Here is a 23,764-nt window from a genome sequence, read left to right on the forward strand (position 1 = left end):
ATTATTTAGCTGTTTTTCCACGCCACAAGGGCAGAACTTGAAAAAATCAGCCTGACTTTTTCAAGTTGAGATCTTAATGTCCTGATGGCTTCGGCACACTGGCATACTAATTTATTACAAAACTGAAGCACTATTCGTAGGTTTACACATGTCTTTAGGCTGTCAACATATAGTAGGTTCTTACTAGTCTCTGTACATTTCTCATTGTTCTAGTTGGGAGAATTTGATGATGTATTAACTCCCTTAAAGCCATGATGATGTCAATATACAAGTTCTCCTTACCGGACTTCATACATTTCTTATGGTACTTGTTGTGAGAATTTGTCCTCATTTCAGCATAAAGAATCTCCGTACTGGTTTATATTCATTTCTTGAGCCCTGGTAAACAAACAAATTCTCCCTACTGGACGTCTCTATACAATTCTTACAGTACTTAGTACTAAATGGGAGAAATTTATGATGTATCTTTATCATATCATGTAGTGCTGATCAATAGCGCTATTCTTATAACCCGCATGCCTGTATACAATTGGCCAAGTATTCTTACTGAATGAGTATTGGACACACCTTCCCACGGAAAGTTTACAAATACTAGCATAACCCACTTCTTAACGAATTACACACAAACAGTTTCATCTTAGTGTGATCAGTCTATTGCACAGTTTACAAGAAATGTAACAAGAAATAAGAGAAAGTAGACCTTTTGAGCCGGTGATTCAGGCAAAGAAACTTAACAAATGCCGTTAAGTAACAGTGAGGTAAGTGATAAATGTCGATGATAATAGTGAGTAAGTAAAAAGAACGACCATCCGCCTTTTAACCATCCGTTTTGATAATGGTGATCTTAATGTATTTAATGCCAACTCTCTCTATTGGTTGACTTTTATAAACCTCCAGAGTGAGACCCTGACTGACCAGCAGTTGTTTTGTGAACTTGGCGGTCTTGATGAATCCTCCGCCATGTGCTGTGAAACACGAGCCCCATTGCTTATCCAGCTTGATGGTGAAGACAAACTGATCAGGGTAGAAGCTTGCAATTGCACTTGGAACAATAGTGAACCTATCAAAATACTTTATGGTACTCAGAGTTGCCCCAGACTGCGCTTCCACCCCATAATAAGGCGCCCATTCACGATAGTTTTTCTTGTCTGGCACTTCGAATCCGATGAAGTTGGTTCCGTCCGATACACCATATCTGATGTCGCTATCAGCGTTAGGCAAATGCTGACCAATGTTGACGTCATTAGCGACTGTTATTTCAACGGTCAGCGGAGTTCCATCTGCCAAGACACCAGCGGCCACCAAGGGGACTTTTACAAGGGCCGCGTCACTTATCGAGCCTGCGTTGAATGTCATCTGGTTAGTGGTTGTGTTGCGATTACTATCGATGTAAGACGCATGTGCCTCGAGCCACAAAGGCGTCATGTAAAACTCTTTAAATATCACCTGTCAATAATAAATAAAAGTTGTTCTCGCGACTATGGTCATGCCCAGTTTCCTCTATGAGACGCTGACTCGTCTCCAGTCGTATTCATATAGCATGCGGCAAAGGGAGAAACACGCGCGCGAGGTGGGGGAGCAGGGGACGATAGGAAGGAAGAAGGGAAAAAGCGCTCCCTTTGGTACCCATCTCTCCCTCCGCTGTATCTTTGCCGCGTGCTGTATGAAGACGACTGGGGAAGAGTCAGTATGAGACGTGCTCCAGGGCATCATGATAGTAGTATTCGACAGATAAGCAACATTCCAACTACCACAACTCCCTGCAGGCGCGTGTCATAGAGAAAACTAGGCACTAAGGTATCTTACGATGCGTTAACATCAGTTAAAGTAATTAAACCTGGCAGTTACCTAATTAGAAAAAAAAATCTTCCACAATTATTGTTACTGAGAGTGAACTGAAAGCTTTAGTGTTTACCCTCCGCTCCACCCCCACAACTCCACTTTTGCAGGTAAGTTGGCAAATTTTGTCACTGAAGTGTAGCCTGCTGGGTAAACAGACGGGTCGCAGATCCACTACCGATCGACCTGAATAGTAGGGATTCGAAATGCCGTCCATCTTACTTAGCATACCGTATACTCCTGGTTTCCTTTCCTTCTTTGGTGACTCCCGTCTCTTCGTGGGTTTTTTTTTTATTTTTTAATTTCAAAATACTGCTTTAGCTAAATAAAGTTCTTTTTTCTCTCGCTAACCGCCCTTTCCTATCCACTTTCCTTACTTTCCCCTCTTTCCACTAATTAATCTTCTAATACAACCTCGTTTCCAGGGTCTCTCTCTCCCCGCCAGACCCCGGGAACGAAGTTGCTACCTAGCTACGTTTTTAGCTTACTGATTGTGACCAGAGTGGGTAAAAAATATAACTGACACAGACCTTGACAGGGTAATCACTGTAGAGGTGGTCCTTTTTCAGCACATAATCCCAGGGGTGCGTGTGTCGATCAGCATCGTTTAGCTCACAAAGCAAGTCACCAAAATGAAAATTGATGCTTTTACAGCGCTGGTCCTTAGAGCATTGGATGTAGCACATGCCAATATTCTTCACATTTTCCGATGAAATCACGTGATCTTTGAGATAACGTCCCAATACAGTGTAAGTGGATTTGCATTGCTGGGCTGAATCGACGGCAACGAGAGAGGTCATCAAAAGTGGTAGCCACATTATTTCTGAAATGTATAAAACAGTTTTAGGAAGGTCAAATTTGTTCATTCTTTCCTTTGAAGATGGCCACCATAGTAATCTTTACATAAAATAATTTTAAGGATGTGCTTCAAGTCTATCCTAGTTTCGACTTCAAATTCCGTGATGTACCAATGGGCTTTCGGCGGTGTGCAAGTTAGCTAAATTTAGCGCTTTCGCTTGAGCGGTAAAACTGGGGTTACTGTAACGGCCAAAAACAATCAAATAACAGCAGCTTTCACAAAATAATTTAGTGCTTTAGAAAGAGCAAGAAATGTGTTATAATTTTCTTAAAGTACATTGATGGATGAAATCGCGTTCAAAATTGCCAAAAATGCCAAAATTTCTGCTAGTTTCGACAGCGGCTGGCCACCCAAATGGCGTTTTTCGAACTTTTTTAGATTTTGAAAAAAAAAAAATAAAGCGCTCCTGAACCTTTGAATTGTATTTTCGAAAATGACTTACTATAGAGGTTATTTGGGCAAAATATGAAGAAATTCGAGATTTCACAACTGACGCCGGTTCTCGATATTTACAGAAATTGACTCTTACATCAGTGTATATACTACATGATGCGTCCAGACGATATTTCAACGTAACATTCGATGGCGCAACTCGTTGCAGGTTTTTGAAGGTGATTCCAATAGGTGCAAGACTGTTGTTCGATTGTGTTAGAGTGGTTTTCGGCGTTGTGTTAAAAATCTTTCCGTAACGTACGTGCTAAGTTTCGTCCCAGCGGCAATGTTTCTTCGAAACTTGTATTGTAAAAATGGGTTAAAAGTCGTCTCGTGTAAACAGTAGAACGAAAACTAATACCAGATATTCCTTGATATCAGTCTATTTTTCTTACCAGCTATAGTGGTAAGCCAGCTGTCTCTTTCACGCGTTCGGTGCAATGGTGATTCTTCAAGGTCTTACTAGAAATTTAACCATGTTATTTAATAATAATAATAATAATATAATAATAATAATAAATATATTTTTATAGCGCCTATCCAGGCCTGCTCTAGGCGCTTTACAAATGTTTAAAAAAAAATATATATATATAATAAAATCAATAAAAATTTTGTTAAAATTAGCTGAATAAATCTTAAAATTAAAAATTTGCATTAAAAGTAAAAATCGCTAAGAGTAATAAGTTTTAAAAAGAAACGTTTTGAGTTTTGATTTAAAAGAACTTAAATTGTCACACGAGCGGATAAAAACAGGCAAACTGTTCCAAAGTTCAGGCGAGGAAACAGAAAAAGCTCGAGACCCATACGATTTGAGGTGGAATTTGACAGGGTTGAGACGTGAAGAGTGTGATGATCGGAGGGTTCTTGAGGTTGGTAGTACGTTAGCAAATCTTGAATGTAGATAGGAGATTGTTGATGGAGAGCTTTGAAGGTAAGTAGCAGAATCTTGAATTTAATGCGTTCAGAAACAGGAAGCCAGTTTAGTTCTTTCAGTTTTGGAGTGATGTGGTCGTATTTTCGGGAACAAGTGATAAGTCGAGCAGCGGCGTTCTGAACAGACTGGAGCTTTTTTAAAGCGTACTTCGGCACATTATACAAGAGAGAGTTGCAGTGGTCGAGTTTGGACGATACAAAAGCATGGACCAAGATCTCGGTTGTTTTCGTGGATAAGTATTTCCTTATACGGGAGATGTTGCGAAGATGATAAGAGGCAGATTTACAAATAGAACTGATATGTGGAAGCATAGTCATGGTTCTGTCAAATATCACACCGATGTTTCTGGCAAATTGAGATGGCTGAATTATATCTTGATCAAAACGGATTGGAGGTAGAGACTGCTGCGGATTGTGCTTCGAGTAAAGGTAGAGAAGTTCAGTTTTGTCCTTATTCAGTTTTAGCTTGTTAATAGACATCCACTTGTCAAGATCAGACAAACATTCCTCGATTTTTCCGATTGTATTGGTTAATTCGACATCGTTGTTTGTTGAAAAAGAGATATATAGCTGAGTATCGTCAGCGTAGAAGTGAAATTGCATTTCGTGATGTCGTAAAATGTCAGCCAGTGGTGCAGTATAAAGTAAGTACAGGATAGGCCCTAAGACCGAGCCCTGGGGGACTCCACATTTGAGCTCATGAGACTGCGATTTAGTTCCATCGATTAAGGTAAATTGTGTACGGTTGGTAAGATATGAACGAAACCATTCAAGAGCAGCGCCACAGATTGAAAACTTGGAGTTCAATCTTCCTAGTAGAATGTCGTGATCGACAGTGTCAAAAGCAGCAGATAGATCCAGTAGCAGGAGTATAACACAGTGACGATCGTCAATGTCACGCAAAATATCATTGTGTACACGTACAAGAGCAGTTTCACAGCTATGAAGTCGCTTATAGGCTGATTGTAGCGGTTCATTAAGTTGGTTGGTTTCCAGGTAGTCCTGAAGACGTACTGCAACAACTTTTTCGATCATTTTTGAAATGACCTTGAGATTTGAGATAGGCCTATAATTACTGAGAATTTCGTGATCCAGTGATGGTTTCTTGAGTAGTGGCAATAAGACGGCAGTTTTTAGAGAAATAGGCACATATCCAGATTCCAGGGACAAGTTTACAATCCTACATAGTGTTGGTAGAAGCATGTCAAAGTTTTCTTTTAACAAAACAGCAGGCAGAGGGTCCAGGCTACAAGACTTAGACGCAACAGTACGTGCAACCTTCGAAAGTTCAATGATTGAAGTAGGTGAAAAGGCGTTCAGCTGACAGTCAAGTGTCGATTTATCTAAGGTGCAGAAGAGATCAGACGTTACGTTAACTTCGAGTTTACTTCTAATATTGATAATTTTATTTTCGAAGAAAGTAACAAAATTATTGGCTAGTTCTGTAGCCGAGGAACAGGTCGGAAGACACTTCTCGGGCTTCCTGTGGAGAAGGCGGTCGATGGTGCGAAAAAGGGACTTGTTATTGCTTCCAGCCTCGTCGATAAGATTGGAGTAATAATCCATTTTTGATTTGAAGATAGTGTTTTTTACAACAAGGCACTGTTCGACGTAGGATTGGTAATCAGACGCAAGACCGGAACGACGCCAGCACCGTTCACGTTTGCGACAAATGGTTTTCTGCTCCCTGATTTCATTATTATACCAAGAAGCATGAGGTCTTAGGGTGATAGTCCTTGTGCGCAAGGGTGCATGTTTATCCAGAATCGAGGATAAAACAGAATCATACTGATCGCAAAGCTCCGTAATATCTGACGAAGGTGATTTGACCAAAGAAGATGAGTTGATATCTTGGCATAGCTTATGTAGATTGACATTGCAAAGCTTTCGTGACGTAAGGACTTGTTTCAGATTAGGTGGTCTTTCAATAGCCAAGTTACAATGGACAGCAAAGTGATCGGAGATAGCAGGGTCATGGATTGATAATAATAATAATAATAATAATAATAATAATAATAATAATAATAATAATAATAATAATAATAATAATAATAATAATAATGGGAATTTCCAGTGGGATCTTCCACAAGGTGGCTCTTCTTGATCCCACTGTTTCCAGATCGAATTGGAATTTGGAAGTGTTGGTTTTGTGGAGGGAGGAAAACGGGAGAACCCGGAGAAAAACCCTCGGAGCAAGGACGAGAACCAACAACAAACTCAACCCACATATGGTTCCGGGCCAGAATCGAACCCGGGCCACATTGGTGGGAGGCGAGCGCTCTCACCACTGCGCCATTCCTGCTCACCTGTACTGCTTAAAAAGATACTCAAGGCTAACTTTTAAATTCAAGTCTCTATTTGTTTTCCAATCGCTCTGCAGTGAAATTAAAACAAAACAATTTCTAACTTAGGAGAAAACCGTATAAGATGCCGATGGGGCATCTCGTTTATTGACCAGACATAAACGACCTAAGCTTAACTTAATACAACTTATATACTAAAGCACGGATAACACAAAGTTTAATCAAGTAAAATTCCGAGTGATCAAAAACGGAGATGCCGTCTGATGACAACTCCTAACTGTCAAACTCCTTAAATATTTAAATTGTATCGTCTCCTGTTTCTTCAGTTTGCTGCTCGGAGTAGCAGGGGACGTTAAAGAACCCACACACTATTCGCAAAGAGTAGGGCACGAAGCTCCCAGTGTTGTGGTCTGGCCTTTGTGTGTAGTAAATTACAGTATGTGTACAACGCATCTGAACATATACATATGGAAAATGCGCTATATAAATTCTTGATCATTATTATTATGATTACGTAACCAACATACCAATGAATCTACAGACCAACACACAGCTATCTAACAATAACAACGTGAAAAATTATATTTTTCTGCCGTAGTTTTGGATTTTGTCCAGACTACATTAATTAACATCTGCTGGTAACGCGGCATAGTAGTATAACTAGTTGACTTGGTTCCAATCATGCAGTTCATTCTTAGAACAAGTTAGGATTCAACGTTCAGCAATTAACCTAAACATGATAAAATAAACCTACCAGTTTTCAGCCTCGGCTTCCGAAAAACCATCCTGTTACAGACACATCACTGTTACATCAGAAGGAGATAAAACCAACGTTCGATTGGTGAACAAAACAAATCCGTGTCCACGAGTTTTAGTAAATTAAACAAACTTTCCTCGAAACAGCAGAAAAGTATTTGGAAAAGTTGATTAATCATTTACAGCAAGGCGCCCAAAAGTGTGACCACTTTTAATTTATTAACATTCTTTCGTGCAGATTTAATCCAATCAAAAGCCGTGGATAGCTTGCAGTTGACTTCTGATTGGATTAATTCTGCACGAAAGAATGTGAATAAATTAAAAGTGGTCACACTTTTTGGCGCCTTGCTGTAAAACTTTCTAGAAAATGAATCTACTTGTGTTGCTTACATAAACAGAAATCAATTTCTTTCTCTCCTGCATGCTGAACAATATTTTATTCATGATCTTTTAATTTGTTTCTCATATAACTTCATAGCATGACTGCTAATTAAAATGAGAGTGTTTTGATTAAGAGCCACTGACTCAGTGGAAGTTGTTCTAATCAAACCTAGTGCCAGGCTTTTGTTTCGAGTAGAAAAGAACACAAAAGAAAAAGCAAACATAAAAGGAAACGATAAAAGATACTTAATCAATGTGTTTTCGCGCGTGAAGATGGGAGATGTTTTAAGTAGTAGATAAAATATGAGCGGGAGATCTGTATGGGCGTTTACAATGGCGAGCCGATAGGCGAGCCATTGTAAACGCCCATTCAGATCGGACGCGAATATTTTATTCTACTTGTGAAATGAAAACAATAAATTGAAAGCAAAGTATTGTTATGCGAATCAGTAGAGATCTGTATCAAAAGTTAATGAATACTAATTAGCTGAGCAGGAGTTTGTATCAAAAGTTAATTCTACTGTTTGATTTGTATTGGGGTTTACAGTTATGTACATGTGGTATGAATACTGTGCTAGGATTAGTTTGCTCCCTCATAAATAATTAATGAATTTTAAAAACATCTTTAACGTCTTCACTTTGTATTAAATACGTTCTTAAAATCCTAGCTACAAAAAATAGACAGTGGTTTAGGTATTGACAGGGATTAATAAATGAATTCAAGATATTTACACTGTAAAATCAAATCAACTTTTTCCCTTTTCAGTTAACGTTTCCCTTCACTGCGAAGTTAAGTTCAATTGTTGATTTTTTCCCCCTTTGTTTCATTGAAAAAAAAAATCGATCTTCTACCGTCTTCTAGTGTAGACATAGTTGCCGTGGCGACAAAATAATAACTTTCCTATGTTATGTCTTTCGAACATCTCAATTGTATTTTTTTTTTTTTTACATGTTTAGCTTGCGTAGCTACCATTTTCGTTGCCGCAAAACAAGGTCTAAAGGACCTGCTTAAATTAGCCTGCGAACAGGCTTTCTGGAAAACGCTCTGGAAAACGCTCGGCGCTTCGCACCTCGTCGCCGGCGCTTGGCGCCGTCCGAGCGCTCTCCGAAAATCTCCCGAAAGCCTGTACGCAGGCTATGCTTAAATGGCCGTTCATTTTCATAGCTCCGTCATCCAGACGTTTTTGCATCTGAAATGGAATCGCCAGCTACCCAGGCTCATATACCGATATAAGCCGTAATCGTATTTTTTTATGCGGACTTTAGCCGTAATACTGGAATGCGTCTGATCAAATCGCGGCGAATCACGGTAATAATACAATATAAAGAAAAAATCTATTTTTTTCACGTATTATGCCAAACGCCCTCTAAAGTCACACTGTGCATTGCCGAGACAAAAAAAAAAAAACTCCCACACCTCCAAGAATTTAATTTATTTGCGCAAATCAAAAGAGAATCAGTAATCATAGGATGCTTAAAGATTGATTTTAGTCTAAGATGCATGTTTTATTTCGTTCTTTATAGGCACATTTACAATATAAAGAAGACGTCGACATCTTACATTTTAATAAACAACGTGTTTCTGATTACTGTAACCCAAGCTAAACGTCTCTAAAGAATCGAAGGCGCTTCCAGAAAACCGAATTGCTGGAAGCATGCTAATTTGTTCCAGTGTGCAAAGTTAAAATTGAGTGTAAAATTAAAAGGTCAAATTTATAGTAAGCCGTTCAGAACATTCCCAAAGATCACCATAAGACTTACGAAAAGTGCTGAAGACCACGCGAATGTTGTAAACGTTGTCGACTATTACACAAAAAAAGCCAATGAATGCCCAAGAGTATTTGAACGTCTTTTTATTCTAGTTCAAATTGGAATAAAAAAACACTTGCAAACTTTAACGATTGACTAAGTACAATTGAAAATTACAATGGGATCATGAAAGACCCCAATATACCACAGGCAATAAGCAAAGTGCTTTCAAAATTTGTGAGAGAACTACAAGATTAAATTAACAATGCAAGGAAGTTTTCATTTGTGGTTTCATCTCAAGGTAACATTTTAGTGAAAACCCTGAAAAAATTTAAGATATATCCTTACTCAACTGTAAATATGATTAGGCTTCGATGCAAACGGAGTATATAAGATGATTACATAAGATAATTTAGTAATAAATACAGAACTTCGACCTAAATCCGATAGCAATTCTCGAATGCTTTAAATGGATAAATAATTGCTCGCCTGAAGGAGTGTAGTAAGTAACAATGTATGCACAAAAGTGAAGAAGAAAAACCAACCAGTCGTCATCACCGATGAAAACTAATTTCTATTCATCCGTTTTCATAATGGTGACCTTAATAAGCTTGATACCAACGCGCTCATTTCTGACCCCTTTGTAAACCTCCAGTGCGAGGCCTTGGCTGATCAACAGTTGCTTACTGTACTCTACGGAATTAGTATAGCCTTTGCCATGCGCAGTGAAGCACGAGCCCCATGGCTGATCCAGCTTGATAGTGAAGACGAACTGATCTTGATAAGGGCTGTCCCTTGGAATAAGTGAAGTCATTTTGTTCAAATATTTAAAGGAAGAAAAGGTTCCTCCAGACATCGCCTGTGACCCGGTACAAGGAGCCCATTTGTTGTAGTTTTCTGGGTCAACCGCTTCAAATCCGATGAAATCTGTTCCGTCAGACAAGCCAAAGTTGGGATCGCTGTCTTCGTTTTGTCCGATGCTGGCGTCAACAGCTACTGTTATTTCAACGGTCAGCGGAGTATTGTCTGCCAAGACACCAGCGGCTACCAAAGGAACTCTTAAAAGACGCTCGAAGTGTGTTGGGCCTGCATTAAATGTCATCTGGTCAGTTGTCGTGGACCGAGCACTATTAATGTGCGATGCATTGGCCTCCAGCCATGATGGCGTCATGACGTATTCTTTAAATGGCACCTGTCAATAACAAATATAGAGGCTCTTAGTAATGCTTCTCTTCCTGGATGAGACGCTACTCATTTGCAAGTAACCCTCCTGTATTTCACCATGTTGCCTTAGCACAAGGTACTGTGCATGAGAGAGTAATTTGTTTTTTTCAAGAGCAAAGCACAGGTACGTTCGCTAGAGATTAAGCCCGAATTTCAATCCGGAGTCCGGTGTTCGGTCCGGTGCCCACTTAGGCATATTATCAAATTGTCTCATCGGTCCAAGAGAGTGTCTTATGCATAAAAGTTAAAGGGACTATGTCACGGATTTTACCAGATTTTGAATGACAGCCAAAATTTATATATATTTGTGTCGCAGGAACCTAGAAATAATAGTCCATTTTTTATTAAAAACTGCTATATTAGAGCACTGAAACTGGTAACGAAAATGTTTGGCTCAGATGGAAACGGATTGCAACTTGAAAAAGTCAGGCTTACGTTTTCAAGTTGTCTCCGCGCGTCATCAAACAATCGATATTTATAGCCGAAGTTTGATTTCTATCCGGAAATTAAGGTTATATCTTCCTATAGATGTTCAAAAATAATGTTTTTTATGGGTTTAGTTGCCTTCCACTAACTTCAGAACAGTTTAGACCAAAAATCTGCGAAATCCCCGTGACATCGCTCCTTAAATGTGTCAGAAAAAAATGTCTGATTCCACTACTAGACACTCATTGAAAATGACATTGCGAGGCAGGTTATTATAAAAGTTTTGTGTTCCTCGGCGCAATGTACATTTAGTGCAGTTATGAAATTAGTGAATAACGGACACAAACCTTGACAGGGTAATCACTGTAGATGTGGTCCTTTTTCAGCACATAATCCCAGGGGTGCGTGTATCGATCAGCATCGTTCAGCTCACACAGCAAGTTTCCAATGAGGAAATTGATGCTTTTACAGCGCTGATCTTTGGAGCAACGGACGTAGCACATACCAATATTCTTCACATTTTCCGATGATATCACGTGATTTTTGAGAAAACGTCCCAATACAGAGTAGGTGGATTTGCCTTTTTGGCATTGTTTGGTTGAATGGACCACAACGAGCGACGACATCAGCAGTGGCAGCCAAAACATTTCTGAAACAAGTAGAAAAAGTCGTTGTGAGTCCGGCTGTGAAACTTTGATAGGAAATTTGGTGGGAAGGCGGCTCGAGTGTCAACTACCGTAAAATTCCGGTTATAAGCCCTCCCGCTTATAAGCCCCCCCCCCCCGGTTATAGGCCCATCTATCTGGAAGCAAAAAAATACATCCGGTTATAAGCCCTTCCAGATATAAGCCCCCCTCTGCCGGATGACAGCATTGAACAGAGCTAAATGTTGCTTTATTATGCGTTTTTAACGTAGAAACGTATTTCGATCAACACTCCCGTGGCTCGTTCCGAAACGTTTTTTTATTCCGCTTATAAGCCCTCCCGGATATAAGCCCCTCCGCTTTTAAGCCCACCCAAAACCCCTTACGAAGTTGTAACCGGAATTTTACGGTATGTCATACTGACGAGAAGCCAAAGACAGTGGGAACTGGTGTCATGTCAGGATCTACTGAAGAAGTTCGGCTACAACACGTACAGCTGCCATTTTTAATAAAACAAAACCTTTTTTACCTTCGTTTACTTGATACTGAGCAGAAAACAGTTTCACCGAGCATAATAAAACTAAAAAATAACAGATGAAAGTAGCTAGCTAAGTTTGCTTTAACTTCTTAATGTTTTTGCAGAACTGACATAATTTTTATAAACTACAACAAGATGATCGTTATCAGCAACAATCATTATTGAAACCTACGACTGCCATAAAATAAAATGCTCTGACTTTTCCCTGACTTTGAATAGCATATTCGAAAACTTCATCAGTGAGTGACCAATTTCTTGACTCTTCTTCGACCTTGAAAACTGTTTTTTTTTCTTTTTCTTTTTCCAGACTTGTGACAATACCGTACAATTTATCCCAAGCCTGCATCAGCACCGCAGGGCCCGATGAAATGAAAACTAAAGTACAGAATTCCTTTTTACCTACCTGATTGGAGTCTTCACTATCCAGAGGTCACTGAGAGGTATTAAGTTGAGTAACTAAGGTGCTAACACGCTGCCTAATACTTTGCACACTTCTACAACTTTTACAATGAGTTAAATTGGGCCAAAAGAGTATTGAAAAAACGATTAAATATTAAAACTACCTATAGAGGAAAAATCGTCTTCATGGGTTTTGTTTATGTTGTATATTGTTTTGTTTTTGTTAACAGAAGTTTCGAGAATAGGTAATAAAGCTCTTCCATTTATATGAAAGCAAGATTTAATAAAAGCTTCAGTGATCGGAGTAGTTAATTTAACTCGGTGAAACGTTAACAAAGCAGTTACCGGCTAATTGTGAAACACAATGCCAAATTTTTAATTTGTTTCGAGAAGAAAAGAACACAGTGTGTCATTGAAGTTGTAAAGGTTGGTGATCAAATATTTTTTACTTAAACCAACCCACCTTAAAAATCTTTATATCATCACCATCATAAAAATCTTTCAGTGAAGAATGCGTTTTTACAATCTATAGTGATGTTTTCATAGCCTGGGAACAGGCTCCCCACTCCCTAGTGGTGTATAGAAAAAAAGAAACCCGCTAGCGGAGCGAGCCTAGCTCGGCTTTCCGAGCTCGCCCAGCTGGCGGGATAAGGAATGGTTTCTGTGGTTTTCAGTCCTTGAAAAGGGTATCCTTTTCGCCCCTTTTGCATTATGATCGCGGTGTGAAACTATGGGGCTGGTTTCCTTTAAGCCGTATAATGAGGGGGAGGGGGGGGGGGGTTGAATAGGTTCGTGGATCGACGGATTTTGCCTTCAATAGCTCACGCGCGGATTGTGGATTTTTGTGATACACTGAGCGGATTCGCGGATTTCGAAAATACAGCGGATCGCGGATTAGCTGAGAATTTTGGCCCGGATTCCGAACATTTCATGTCAAGAAGTTCGGATCGTGGATACTAAACGAAGCGCGGGTCACTTTGGTTGGTCTTTGTTGACGAAATTGTCGCAAAAACAAGCAATGAAACATAACTAGCTTCTTAAAAAATTGGCATATGAAGACAACTTCTATAATGGGCTCCTGCTTCTACTGTCAGTTGCAGTGAAACAATACCGCACAATTTGAACACAGTTTTCAAATAATGTGGATTCGGATTTGAACGAAAAAAGTGGCGGATTGACGGATTCGGCCAAAAAATGGCACGGATCGGTGGATTATATTAGCGTACCCCTATTCACCCGCTCCCTTTAGAGGGGTTTTCACTTGAGTGTCGAAAGTTAATTGCGTTTGCTTTGGTTTCGCATTGCTACGCTTAGTGATTGGTTTAAAATTCTCGCGCCACTTTCTCAGCCAATCAGAAGTAAAACCAAAACCAATCGTGACTCGCGCGCGCACGATTTCCCGCGCTTCGTGCCGGTTACATGTATTTGCTTTGAGTTTTGATTGGTTCACTGAATTGTCTGTGTTTTTTTTGATTGGCCAGAGTAATTACTTTGGTTCTGGTTTTACGACACTCAATTGAAAACTGCTCTATTATTATTATTGTTTTTCAATAATAGGCTCAGCAGTTACTGAGCGGAGTGGTGAAACAGATGTAAAAGATGATTTGTTTCACATATTTAGTTGCCCTGCGTAGCTGGCAGTTTCGTTGGTGCAACACAAGGCCCCTTGCAGCTTCGCTGCTCGTTTTCCCCTCGTTTTCCACCAATGAAAACCGCCAGGTACCCAGACCCATATACATGTATGTTTACGAACGCGGGTAAAATAACCGTTCTCATATTTCTTTTTGCGGACTCCCGACGTAATGCCTGAATGCGTTTGATCAAATCGCGATGAATCACGGTACCGTAATAAACAAAAAATATGATTTTTTACGTAAAAGAGTCTGTTTGAGTGATGCCAAACGTGTAATGAAGTAGGAAATAATTTAATCTATCTATAGTGCATGTAAAGTGCTGACAAAAGCAGCGCCCCAACCTCTTACTGAATAAGTTTATTTGTGCGAATCAGAAACTCTTCATTTCGTGGCTTAGTCAAGCAGGTTTGCATCTTTTATTTATTTACAAGCAAATTTACATCATAAACTTAAAATAACGTTTACGCGCCGTTACATTGAATAAAAAACGTACTTTTTACTGTAACTCAAGCTTTAGTTAATGCTGCCAAAGAATCGAAGACAGCTTTCACATGTACTTTCAGGAAACCGGTTTGCTTGAAGTATACTAATTTATTCTAAGGTGCAAAATTAAAATTGAGTGCAAAAAAGTTCAGATTTATAAGTCGTTCAGAGCCCGTCCGAAAATCACCAGAAAACTTACCGAAACAATGCAATTGACCACGTAAGGGCTCTAAACGTTGTCAATGATTACAGAAAAATTTTTTCGAATATTACCCAAGGATTTTTGAAAGCCTTCCTTTCTAGTTCAAATTGGAATAAGACAGCACTTGTAAACTTATTATAGAACACAATGTACCCTGGGTCCTGGGATATTTCGGCATTATATTTTATACTCACTATCACGTGATCATTTATATTTTCAGACTTATATGATTGACTGAATAAAATTGATAATTACAATGCGATCATGCAAAACCCAATACACCACAGTGCTTTCAAATTTGCAAGAGAACTAGAAGCTAGTTTACAAGTAAGAAATCATTTGTGGTTTCATCTTTCTAGCAACTTTTCATTGCAAGTCTGTTGCAAACTTTGATGAGAACAAATATATGGTGCGACACAAGTTTGAACTATATAACTACTAAACTTAAAACGGAGCACAATATGACTATACAAGATAATTTAGTAATAACGACAAAACGTTAAGCTCTTTCTGACAGCTGAATTCTCGAGTGCTATAAATAGATGAATTCTCGAATGCTATTAATAGATAAAAAATTGTTCGCCGGAAGGAGTTTTGTTGGTAACTACGTATTGTGTACAAAAATGAAGAAGAAAAATTGACAAGTTGTCATCATCATCGATTAAAACTGTTGTCTATTCATCCGTTTTCATAATAGTGACCTTAATGAACTTGATGCCGAGTCGTTCTTCTTTTGTGCCTTTGTAAACCTCCAGTGCGAGGCCTTGGCTGACCATCAGTTGCTTGCTGTACTCTACGGAATTAGTATAGCCTCCCCCATGCGCAGTAAAGCACGAGCCCCATGGCTGATCCAGCTGGAAGGTAAAGCCAAACTGATCTGGAAAGTGGCTGTCCTTTGGAATAAGCGCAGTATGTGCGTTTATATATTCACGGGAAGCAATGGCTTCTCCAGAGGTCGCCTCCGATCCAGTACAAGGAGCCCATCTGAAATAGTTAGCTTGGTCAACCGTTTCGAATCCAATAAAATTAGTTCCGTCAGACAAGCCATAATTGGGATCGCTGTTACTCTCTTGTCCGATGCTGGCGTCAACAGCTACCGTTATCTCAACGGTCAGCGGAGTATTGTCTGCCAAGACACCAGCGGCCACCAAAGGAACTTTTAAAAGACGCTCGAATTTTATTGAGCCTGCATTGAACGTCATCTGGTCAGTTGTCATGGACCGAGCACTACTTATGTCTGCTGCATTCGTCTCCAGCCATGATGGCGTCATGACGTATTCTCTAAATGGTACCTGTAAATGACAAATAAATAGAGGATAGTAAATAATAAAGATGGTAAATTTCAAGCTCGGTGATAAATAGTGAAGAATTTATTCAACATGACTCGAGCGTGGGACAAAGAAAAAATCTGAGTCCCCGACGGGAATCGAACCCATGGCCTCCCAGATACCGGTTGGGCGTTCTAACCAACTGAGCTACGAGAGACTCGTTGTGAGCTTAGGCCATTTGCTAGGTTGATATGTGACACGCGTCCTGCATACTGCTAGGATCAGCAATGTCGAAATCATCAAATGTGTAGTAAATAATAAAGATGGTAAATTTCAAGCTCGGTGATAAATAGTGAAGAGAGGACAATACATGGTTGCGCGGAAATACGAAATTTAACTTCGAGTGTTTAAATCGATATCTCACGGACTAATCACGAGGTTTTTGACGATTTTCCGAAGATTTCCGACCCTTTTTTGAAGGTTTCCGAAGATTTTTAATATGTTGTCCGAAGGTCGTACGAATGTTTCCAAACATTTTCCGAATTTTTCCGAAAAGTTGAGAAGATTTCCGAAGATTGCCGAGGAAGATCCGAAGGTGTTTCGACTCAATATCGATAAACTTTGACATGGCAAACTCGTCAGCAAACGTGTCGAAATCGATATCTTCACATGTGAACGATATCATATTTTTTACAGTGTAAAGATATGATTTTTCACAGCGAGAGAAATCCTAGTAATTCACTCTAGTTTATTAAAGAGACTCCTAGTAATACTTCTCTTCCTGGATAAGACATAAGTCATTTGCAAGTTCTCCTTCAGTATTTTTCCATGTTGCATCTTACTGTGCGTGTGACGGTAAATTATCTTTCTCAAGAACAAAGCTCGGGCCGGGGTAGTTCGCTTGGGATTCATCCCGAATTTTTGATCAATGTGTCAGAAAAAATGTCTGAACTATATTTTTTCGCAACTCCCACTATCATACACTCTTAAAAAAATGACGAGGCAGTTTATTAAACATGTTGTGTTCCTTGGCGCAATGTGTAATTGGGACAGGAAAATAGTGAAAACACAGACACAAACCTTGACAGGGTAATCAATGTAGTAATGGTCCTTTTTCAGCACATAATCCCAGGGGTGCGTGTGTCGATCAGCATCGTTCAGCTCACAAGGCAAGTCTCCAATGAGGAAATTGATGCTCTTACAGCGCTGATCCATAGAGCATTGCATGTAGCACATACCAATATTCTTCACATTTTCTGATGAAATCACGTGACCTTTGAGATAACGTCCCCATATAGTGACGGTGGATTTGTCTTTTTGGCATTGTTTGGTTGAATGGACCACGACGAGCGACGACATAACCAGTGGCAGCCAAAACATTTCTGAAATAAGTAAAAAAAATCGTTGTGAGGGTTGGCCGTGAAATTACTTTGATGGGTAACCCAGCTCGAGTGTAAACTATATCATACTGACGAAAGGCTGAATACAGTCGTCGGAACAGGTGTCATGTGTGTACCGAAGAAGTCCGGGTACAAACGCAGCTGCCACTTTCCTTGACTCTTCACTGAGCAGAAAACAGTTTTCACCGACTATAATACAACTAAGGACGATCATGTGAAAGAAGCTGGCCAAGCTTGCTTAAACTTCTAATTCTTTTGCAGAATACAAATTTTATTAGCTACAAAAAGACGACCGTTATCAACAACACCCGTTATTAAACCCAGCTCAAACCTTTAAATAAAATGCTCTGACTTGGAAACTTCCTGTCCAAATGTTAAATTGCTTGACTGTTTCGACCTTGAAAACTGTTTTTCCTGACTTTTCCAGATATCTGTGGCATTACTGTTACAAGTCACCCCAGTGATGCATCAGCACCGTAAAAACTACGAAAACTAAGGTACAGTGTTTTCTTTATTCATTTATCTTTTAACAATCGTGAGCGCGGTCAAATGAGCTGCGAGTAAGCGAAAATTGAGAACCAAAATCTCCCTGTCAAACGAGAGGTAACCCTTGCAGTGGAATTGACCTTAATGAAAAAATAAAGAAGTCTAAATTTAAAGTGAGCGCACCGGGGGAGAGGCACGGTCAATTTAAGATCGGTGAGTGCTGCAAATATTTATAAACCTAGATCCTATTCAAGGATAGAAAATCGAAAAAAAGGATGCCATTCATAAGGACAAGCACAACGACAAAAAGGGTAAAAAAAATATCGTTTTTATTAAATCGCTCTGCTGGTAGTTCAGAATATATCTTTTTCAATTAGCTGGACGTTTACGTACTGTAATTTTACCTATATCTGAGGATCACACCAGTATCACAATGCCAAAAGGAACGAAAAGGATACACTCCCCTTGTTAATCATTACGGAGAACCTCAAAAACCATATCTTATCCTGCGCACATACCTATATAGCCCACATATTGGAGCCACCCCCCCCCCCCCCCCCCCCCCCCCCCCCCTCCGCCCTCAAAGGATAGCGAAGGAGAGTCGATTATAGTACATGGAAATAACCAGTCAAACGGGCCTGGCGAGAGTTTAATATTTTTCTTCTAGTTCCGTCAACTTTTGTTCCCGTTTGGTTGATTATCCGAGACAAGCACTAATTTGTTAAGTCCTAAACAGGACTTAGACAGCTTCATTCTCAATTTTAGCTCGGCAATCAATTGTAACTTTATAAGAAACGTTGAAATATACATTGTAAACAAATTTCACAGCTGCTTTATTTGCCTTCTCAAAAATTTAAACCAAAGTGCAACATCTTTTTATTTTTAGTTGTCGAATTTTCCAAATACTTTTCATATTTGGTACGCCAGAATACGCTTTCTGAAATTCTAGTGTGAGGGTTGCACTTAAGATGTTGCATGTATTTGTGTCAGACCGAAATAAGATAAGAACTTAAGAAAATTTATTTTTGTTCAGTGTATAGTTTAGTTTAGCTCCTTTTATCTAAACTGCAATCTGTCCGACCACTACAAGTTGAAGTTAAAAGCCTGCAGACGACTCACAAATTTACCTTAGTGAAATTAAATGATCCTACCTGATTTTAAAAGTCTTGACAAGTAAAAAACTGTCCATTGATTAAAAGATGAGTAAAAGGTGTTAATGCGCTGCCCAATACTCTGCACTCTTACAATTATAAAATAAATTGAGGCAAAAAGGAGTTAAAAATGTTGAAAAAGGCGATTAAATATTAAAGCAACCTATAGAGAGAAAATCTACCACATATATTGTGTTTATGTCGTATATTGTTTTGTTTTCGCAAACAGAAGTTTTCAGCGTACATAAATGTTCTTTCAGCTTCCTGAAACCGTGTTTGAACAAAAGCGTACGTGATAAATTCTAAAGCTCTTGCCGGCTAATTGTGAAATAATATTTCACATTTTTAATTTGTTTCGACCACTGCCAAGAACGCAGCATGTCAATAAAGATATAATTGAAGGTGGGTGATCAAAGATTTTTTTATTTTAACTAACCCGCCTTATAAATTCATTTATCAAAACTGCATCATTCAATGAAGATGGCAGGGATCGATGTCAGGGTTGGAAACTAAAATTTTGGAGCACCCGCTATCTGGGCGAGTGACCTTCAATTTGCGCTCGCCCAGATTAATTTTCACTCGCCCAGTCTCCTTTATAAAAGAAAGGAAAATTTAGCCCCCTCCCCCCTACAAATAATAAAATATATAACCAAAATTTTTAATCACGTTCGATACTCATCGTGTCACAGTGGTGGTCGATCGCAATACAGACTGCAATCTATTTCTTCAATGAAAATTCGCCATAAATAGACCTTAATCCACAATTAAACCATGAGCACACTTCAAAAGTTGAAACCCATTTTTTAATTTGATACGTCTTCCTAAATTCCCGTAGTTTGCAAGCAAAGTGTCCAAATTGTACAGAAAAAGAGGCGGGAAAAACTGGAAATAGCGATCTTGCTGCGTTTCGCGGCTCGATGGGCGAGGTAGTTTATTTATGACCAGAGGTATTACTTTGTACAAGTACATCCATCATGTAACAATCACCAAACGGAAACCGTTTTTGCCTGTTTACGAACTCTCGAACGCAGCTACGTTAGAGGTTTCAAAATGTTGGTAAGCTATCAGCCTGTGGACTGTGTAGATTACTTTGAAATGAGAAGTAAAAGTTGCGCTTACTTTGAAAAAATATATTCTGGATATGAAAATCATACCCGCCAAACCGGGCGAGTGATCCGTAATTTGTACTCGCCCGACAGTTTTCACACTCGCCTGGGCGAGTGGGCGAGCGCTAATTTCCAACCCTGGATGTGTTATTACATTCTACAATACATCTGGTCATGTTTTTCATAGCCTGGGAACAGGCTTTCCAGTGGGGCACAGAGAACCCCACTTTCCCCCTAAGCTCGAGACGAGCTCGGCTTTTTGTTTGATTGTTTTTTTCGGCTCACCCCGCTCGGGGAATAATTAACATACAGTCGAACCTCTAAATACGGACACCTCTCTAATACGGACATCTCCCTACTACGAACAATTTACGATGTCCCGACGAAATTCTTACATATTTTCTTTGAAAAAAAAAACCTCTATAATACGGGCCCTCTCTAATGCGGACAACGGACGCTAAATCTCGGCCCGCGTTGAAATATACATTGTTAACAAATTTCACAGCTGCTTCATTTGCCTTCTCAAAAATTTAAACCAAAGTGCAACATCTTTTCATTTTTAGTTGTCGCATTTTCCAAATACTTTTCATGTTTGGTACGCCAGAATACGCTTTCTGAAATTCTAACGTGAGGGTTACACTTACAGTGATGTATTTGTGTCAGACCGAAATAAGATAAGAACTTTTAAAATCAAGTTTTGTTCAGTGTATAGTTTAGTTTAGCTCCTTTTATCTAAACTGCAATCTTTAAGACCGCTACAAGTGGAAATTAAAAGCCTGCAGACGACTCACAAATTTATCTAAGTGAAATGTAATGATCTTACCTGATTTTAAAAGTCTTGACGAGCAAAAAAACTGTCCAGTGATTAAAAGATGAGTAAAAGTATTAATGCGCTGCCCAATACTCTGCACTCTTCCACAACTTTTACAATTATAAAATAAATTGGGCCAAAAGGAGTTAAAAATGTTGAAAAAGGCGATTAAATATTAAAGCAACCTATAGAGAGAAAATTTACCACATATATTGTGTTTATGTCGTATATTGTTTTGTTTTCGTAAACAGAAGTTTTCAGCGTATATAAATGCTCTTTCAGCTATATGAAACCGTGTTTGAACAAAAGCGTACGTGATAAATTTCAAAGCTCTTGCCGGCTAATTGTGAAACAACAACATTTCACATTTTTAATTTGTTTCGACCACTGCCAAGAACGAAGCATGTCAATAAAGATATAATTGAAGGTGGGTGATCAAAGATTTTTTTTATTTTAACTAACCCGCCTTATAAATTCATTTATCAAAACTGCATCATTCAGTGAAGATGGCAGGGATCGATGTGTTATTACATTCTAAAATACATCTGGTCATGTTTTACATAGCCTGGGAACAGGCTTCCCAATGGGGCACAGGGAACCCCACTTTCCCCCCTAAGCTCGAGACGAGCTCGGCTTTCTGTTCGATTTTTTTTTTTTGGCACGCCCCCGCTCGAGGGATAATTAAGGTATAGTTTTTGAAGTTCTCAGTCCTGAAAACGGGTATCCTTGTCGCTCCCTTTTGTCATTATGGTCCCGGTGTGGTTAGCCTGCGAACAGGGGTGTACATACATTCACATATTATGTGAATGTTTATATCTATAGAGAAATTGTATTTTATGTGAATGTAATAATCTGTGATTACTACATTTCACTGATATACAGAACGGAACACTCGCCGATGATTGACAAGCTAAGCAATCTGCGGGGTGCTCGTGGGCGGCATTTGCGATTCTCAGAGATGCGTGCAGGCTTTCCGCTCCATTTTGCCCCGCCGGCCGAGCGCTCTCCAGAAAGCCTGTTCGCAGGCTACGGTGTGGTATTTAGATAGGGTCAGGTTCCTTTGAACAGTACATCTTTTTGTTAATGAAATGAGCCTGAATCGACCTAGGCACACGTCCACAACTAAATTACAAACATATTGATAACGAGGTGGCTTCCTCTGTGAGCCTGCTGGCTTCTTGGAGGTCTCCTTGCCCTGCCACAATATTAATGCTTTGTAATTTTTAATTCTAAAGTGGCTAATAAAATGATGATGTTGATGATGATTGTTGTTGTTGAATTAATATATTATAATTATTGTTTTTCAATATTTTCCAGCAGTTACTGAGCAGAATAACAAAACTGCTTGGTCGAACTTCCTGTTTGCGGAGTTCTGGATATTGCAACACAACCGATTGCAATGCCATTTTTCCTTTCCTCGCGATGAAAATAACAATTTTTCCTTCATTTTTCTACCAGTAACAGAACTAATCCCTAAAATTAAAGGCAATGCAATTTGTCGTAACATTCTTCTTTAAAGTTGATTGGTTTCGGAATAAAGCTACACCAATTTATCTGGTAACAATTTGGTTTGATATGTAATAATTATTGTTCCAGAACTTGACGTTTAATACGATGCATTTTTGACAGGCATAACTTTCCAATATTTGAAATTCCCTTTTTTGAATAAAAATTTATAACCCCCTTTTCGGTAATTTCCTTATTTATTCCTTTTAACATCCTTCATTGGTTTCTAACATTTTTATGTCCGTTCTGAGTCAAGAAATTGAATATGGCGGATTCCAGGCGATGGCCGCCACGGCTTTGCACGTCATATGGCTTCCTACTCCATAATGATGTAATCATTTCTTGCAATGAAACTCTACAAAATAAAGAATCACTTCTGGAACCACTTTATACTTTCAAGTTTCATTATCGTAGCTTCAATTCTTTTGAATGTACGGAAGAATCGGAATCCTTCCGTTCTCCCGATTATAAGGCTAAAATAGCTCCGTCTTAGAAAAACGCTTTTAACAACTACAACAACAACCACTTAATTTTACCTGAAAAATGGAAATATTTACGGCATAAAATAAATTAACTTAAATATTCAAAAAAACTACTCAGAAACATTTCTGGACCCACCATGTATTTTCAAGCTTCTTCAAGGCAAGGAAAGAAATTGTGTATAGAGGATGCTCCCTCCGAAAAGAGAGATTGGAAAAAACATTCTAGTGCTCGAACCACAGCGAAAAAAATCATGACGAAATTTTTTATAAAAGAAAAATTTATTGAAAAGAGAGTTATAAACTTGATATCACTGTTGTAATTATTGAAGTCGCACTGTAACTACCTTGTCACCAAAGTAAGAAGTTATGTGGGATAAAAGAAAGTTATTTGAAAAGTTGGAAAGATGCAGTAAAATAAGTAAACTACTTTTGAAACCTAGTCTTAAGATGGGCCGTCTTTGCTCACCTGTTAACTAGCTTGCTTCTGTGTTTAAGACTAGGTCACGTGACTTAAAAAACGGAAAAACGTTTTGAACTCAAATGAGGAAAATCTTTAAACACGTGTATTTTTATGATTATAAAAGAAGATTGATCATTATAATGGGATTATTACCCTCGGTACCACAGGATGTTTCTCGCGTGCGGCGGATTACTGACCGACGCCGGAAAGCGCACAAGAAAAAAAAACCCTGCAACCTGGGCATGGGATCATAAAAACACAAACAATATACCACAGGCAATAAGCAAAGTGC

The 23,764-nt window shown here is 39.0% G+C and overlaps 3 protein-coding genes across 3 annotated transcripts; all 3 read right to left on the reverse strand.

Moving 5' to 3' along the window:
• Positions 1-410: 410 nt before the first annotated feature.
• LOC144662229 (uncharacterized) lies at positions 411-7,233 on the reverse strand. Its single transcript, XM_078522997.1, has 3 exons — positions 7,121-7,233; positions 2,370-2,662; positions 411-1,446 (listed from the first exon to the last, which is right to left on the reverse strand). The coding sequence occupies exons 1-3, from the start codon at positions 7,149-7,151 to the stop codon at positions 817-819; spliced, it is 954 nt and encodes a 317-aa protein (XP_078379123.1). The 5' UTR covers positions 7,152-7,233; the 3' UTR covers positions 411-816.
• A 2,593-nt stretch (positions 7,234-9,826) lies between these two features.
• LOC144664314 (uncharacterized) lies at positions 9,827-12,592 on the reverse strand. Its single transcript, XM_078525416.1, has 3 exons — positions 12,488-12,592; positions 11,250-11,551; positions 9,827-10,444 (listed from the first exon to the last, which is right to left on the reverse strand). Exons 2-3 carry the CDS (start codon positions 11,547-11,549, stop codon positions 9,827-9,829), a joined length of 918 nt encoding a protein of 305 aa, XP_078381542.1. The 5' UTR covers positions 11,550-11,551; positions 12,488-12,592.
• A 1,902-nt stretch (positions 12,593-14,494) lies between these two features.
• LOC144663681 (uncharacterized) lies at positions 14,495-19,180 on the reverse strand. Its single transcript, XM_078524699.1, has 3 exons — positions 19,108-19,180; positions 17,151-17,452; positions 14,495-16,094 (listed from the first exon to the last, which is right to left on the reverse strand). The coding sequence occupies exons 2-3, from the start codon at positions 17,448-17,450 to the stop codon at positions 15,477-15,479; spliced, it is 918 nt and encodes a 305-aa protein (XP_078380825.1). The 5' UTR covers positions 17,451-17,452; positions 19,108-19,180; the 3' UTR covers positions 14,495-15,476.
• Between the last annotated feature and the right edge of the window lie 4,584 nt (positions 19,181-23,764).

This window comes from Oculina patagonica, chromosome 8, assembly GCF_052425735.1.
Source record: "Oculina patagonica isolate OP01 chromosome 8, crgOcupat, whole genome shotgun sequence".
Lineage (NCBI taxonomy): Eukaryota > Metazoa > Cnidaria > Anthozoa > Scleractinia > Oculinidae > Oculina > Oculina patagonica.